The 2,822-nt window shown below is 38.2% G+C and overlaps 1 protein-coding gene across 1 annotated transcript; it reads right to left on the bottom strand.

Annotated features, from left to right (window-relative positions):
* Window positions 1-1,344: 1,344 nt before the first annotated feature.
* On the bottom strand, window positions 1,345-2,329 carry LOC135434454 (uncharacterized). Its single transcript, XM_064691051.1, has 2 exons — window positions 1,970-2,329; window positions 1,345-1,911 (listed from the first exon to the last, which is right to left on the bottom strand). Exons 1-2 carry the CDS (start codon window positions 2,057-2,059, stop codon window positions 1,507-1,509), a joined length of 495 nt encoding a protein of 164 aa, XP_064547121.1. The 5' UTR covers window positions 2,060-2,329; the 3' UTR covers window positions 1,345-1,506.
* Window positions 2,330-2,822: the final 493 nt, after the last annotated feature.

Here is a 2,822-nt window from a genome sequence, read left to right as displayed (position 1 = left end):
AAAAACAATTAAATTTTAACGAATGCAAAGCAAATGAGCTGTTTAAACAGAAAAGAAACTCATTTTATCCAAAAAGTCGAGCATTCAATACACCCGAAATCATACAGATACAACTTATTAAAAATTGGTCTTCAATAAAGAATTTAATATTCGACCGTTGCAGTCCTATGTCTATCTCTGTTAAATATGCCCTAACTCTATTAAATATTGTTAAATCGAGTCGAATTCATTAGTTTCAATAGATTCACGTTATATGTATTATTAAGATTACGTTCTCAAAGATTCAGTTCGAAACGGGTTTCATCAAAGGTCCATTACTTACGCTCCTTTAGTCTTAACCCACATTTTTTCAGCTACTTGAGCTTCAGTTATTCCGAATTATTCGCAAATGTGCTGGGCTAAGTAGTTAGTGAGAGCGATTAGTGCAACCTATTAGTGAAAGCCGCTTGGTACTTATAAAACATTTATTGCTTCACACTTGGTATCCACATTCTTTTCATCTTCGAGCGGCTCTTCTTTGATGAGCCTTCTCGTAGGTCGCCAGTTTAATCGTATTTAGTTGGCATCTCTGGACAATATTCTCAATAATCTCCTCTCCAATAAACACCGGTTTTTGATGAGCTGTGGGTGGAATATGTACATTAACAAATATTTGAATATTTACTCGCATTCTTATTGCAGTTTTTATCCATTTTGAACTGCTTTCGATTAATTCTCTCTTTTAATGATGTTTTCAACACTGACAAACGCATTCAACTGTTCTCAAGATACAGCACTATCTAGTCGATATTTTCAACGCACGTGTCGATAACAATGAAAGGTCTCGGACTCGATGTGCGCTTAAAACAGTGTTGGGAAAGTGTGATAAGTCAGCGGTGGATTGATTGCATTCTTTTAACTTTTGTAAATGTATTCAAATGTAAGGGGTGTAATAATATGTAATGCAGGTGTTTTATCCACGCTTTTTCATCGATATACATCATATATATCCAAGGCTAATCTGTGCGTGAAAAAAATGTTTTAATTTGAAATATCATTAATCATTGTGCGAGACCGTGTGAATTCGTGAATAACAATGGTACTTTTAAATAACATTTCAAGTTCAAATAAAGAATTTGAAATTTGGATCATTGACACCAGCACAGTGGACATCAAGTCCAAGCTGCTCCTAAATGCATACCTTTGTATATCGCGCTGCAGTGCCTCAGTATCCAGTTGCTTGACGTCGCCTTTCGCGGAAATGTCCTACATGACGCTGCTGAGAGGTCAAAGGTGCCGGGTTGGGTCAACCAATTTTCTGATTCCTCGTTTCTAGCCTTAACCCAAATTTTGTGAACCGATCCGTACAATTTAGGCAGCCATGTAAGCTTTGTTTATTCCGAAAATTAAGGCACATATCTATCACAAACGAGCTGGGCTAACTAGTTGATAATACCGATTGGTGCAACCCACGGGGGGATAACCCTTGGTATTACATAATTATTGCTCTATCTTTGTCTCCACATTCTATTTATCTTCGACTTGTCTTGCTTTATTAGGCTTACAGGCCTTCAGATCCAATTCAAAGCTCTCACACCTCTCGATGAGACTCTGCAACAGTTGCGCAGCCCGGGCATCAACATCGTCATCATCGGGATTGGGTGAATAGGGCTTGTCGCAATATTGACGCTTGTAGGCCGCCAGCTCAGTCTTAAGTAGTTCGCACTTCTGGGCTATTCCGTCCAGGCGTTGCTGAAATGGTTGCCAGCTCTTGTTACGGCGCGGGTGGTAAACGTATTTCTCCAAATACTTGTATATCTCCGGATTGTTCTTCTTGCACATCTCGCACATGCGAAACTCCCTGATCTGGCCACGAAAGTAGTGTGGCGGAAATGCATGATGGCACTCCGTGCAGGTGAGCACATAAAGATCCTGTATTCGAAAAAAGTATTGAATATACATGAGCATGGCGACGCTGGGGCATACTTACATAGTTCTCCATTTCGGAGGGCTTTCGACTAGGCAGCTCTTTATGGACACGCTTCTTTATAGTTTTCCCTCTATTCACAGTTCGCGACATTTGGCTGAGGATGTTCTCAAAAATGCAAAAAAAAAAGAGTGCTCTTTTAATACAAGGCTATTTTGTCGTTTGACAGCACGTGTCGATAACAATAAAGGATCTTGATATCGATATGTTCTAAGCAGTGTTCTGAAAGACCGATAAGTCGGTGTTTGAAAAAGAGCTTTTTCTTGTACAGTTCTGTTCTGTTATATTTCTATATCCGGATTCGCTTTACTGACAGTCCGATTTTTTAAGCAAGAGATAATAAAGCATTTTGTTTGTAGCGATGAAGGACAGTTTACAAAACAAAAATACTTTCAATTTACTTTAGGGACAGTTTTATTTTAGTACATATAAAGGCCGAGGTTTAAGTATACAACAAGCAAATAAAAAGTATACAGAGCAAAAGGGAAGTAAAAAGTTGTGCTAATGTATTTAACCAGTTTTCAACAAACTTGTTTGTATCAAATCTGTAAAAAGTCTTGTTCCATCTGGAACTGTTTTGGCATCTCTTCTACTTAGCTTAATTTTGCCAATCGGTTTGTGGAATTTAGTCAGCTATTATATTCCGAAAAGTAAGCAGATATATATCCGAAATGAGCTAGAAAATAGTAAGTAATTTCGATTAGTATAACCCATTAGTGAAAAACCTTAGTAAGCAACTTATTTACAATTCTAATTGGCTTCCTCCTTCTTATCACCTATAAGTAGCTCTGCTTTATAGAGCTTACAGGCCCTCAGCTCCTTTTCGAGGGGCTCGCATTTATAGATCACACTCTGG

The sequence above is a fragment of the Drosophila montana genome, unplaced genomic scaffold, assembly GCF_035044405.1.
Source record: "Drosophila montana isolate Dmon_TW-CO22-7 unplaced genomic scaffold, ASM3504440v1 contig_3325_1, whole genome shotgun sequence".
Classification (NCBI taxonomy): domain Eukaryota; kingdom Metazoa; phylum Arthropoda; class Insecta; order Diptera; family Drosophilidae; genus Drosophila; species Drosophila montana.
This window is presented reverse-complemented; position numbering and strand designations above follow the sequence as displayed.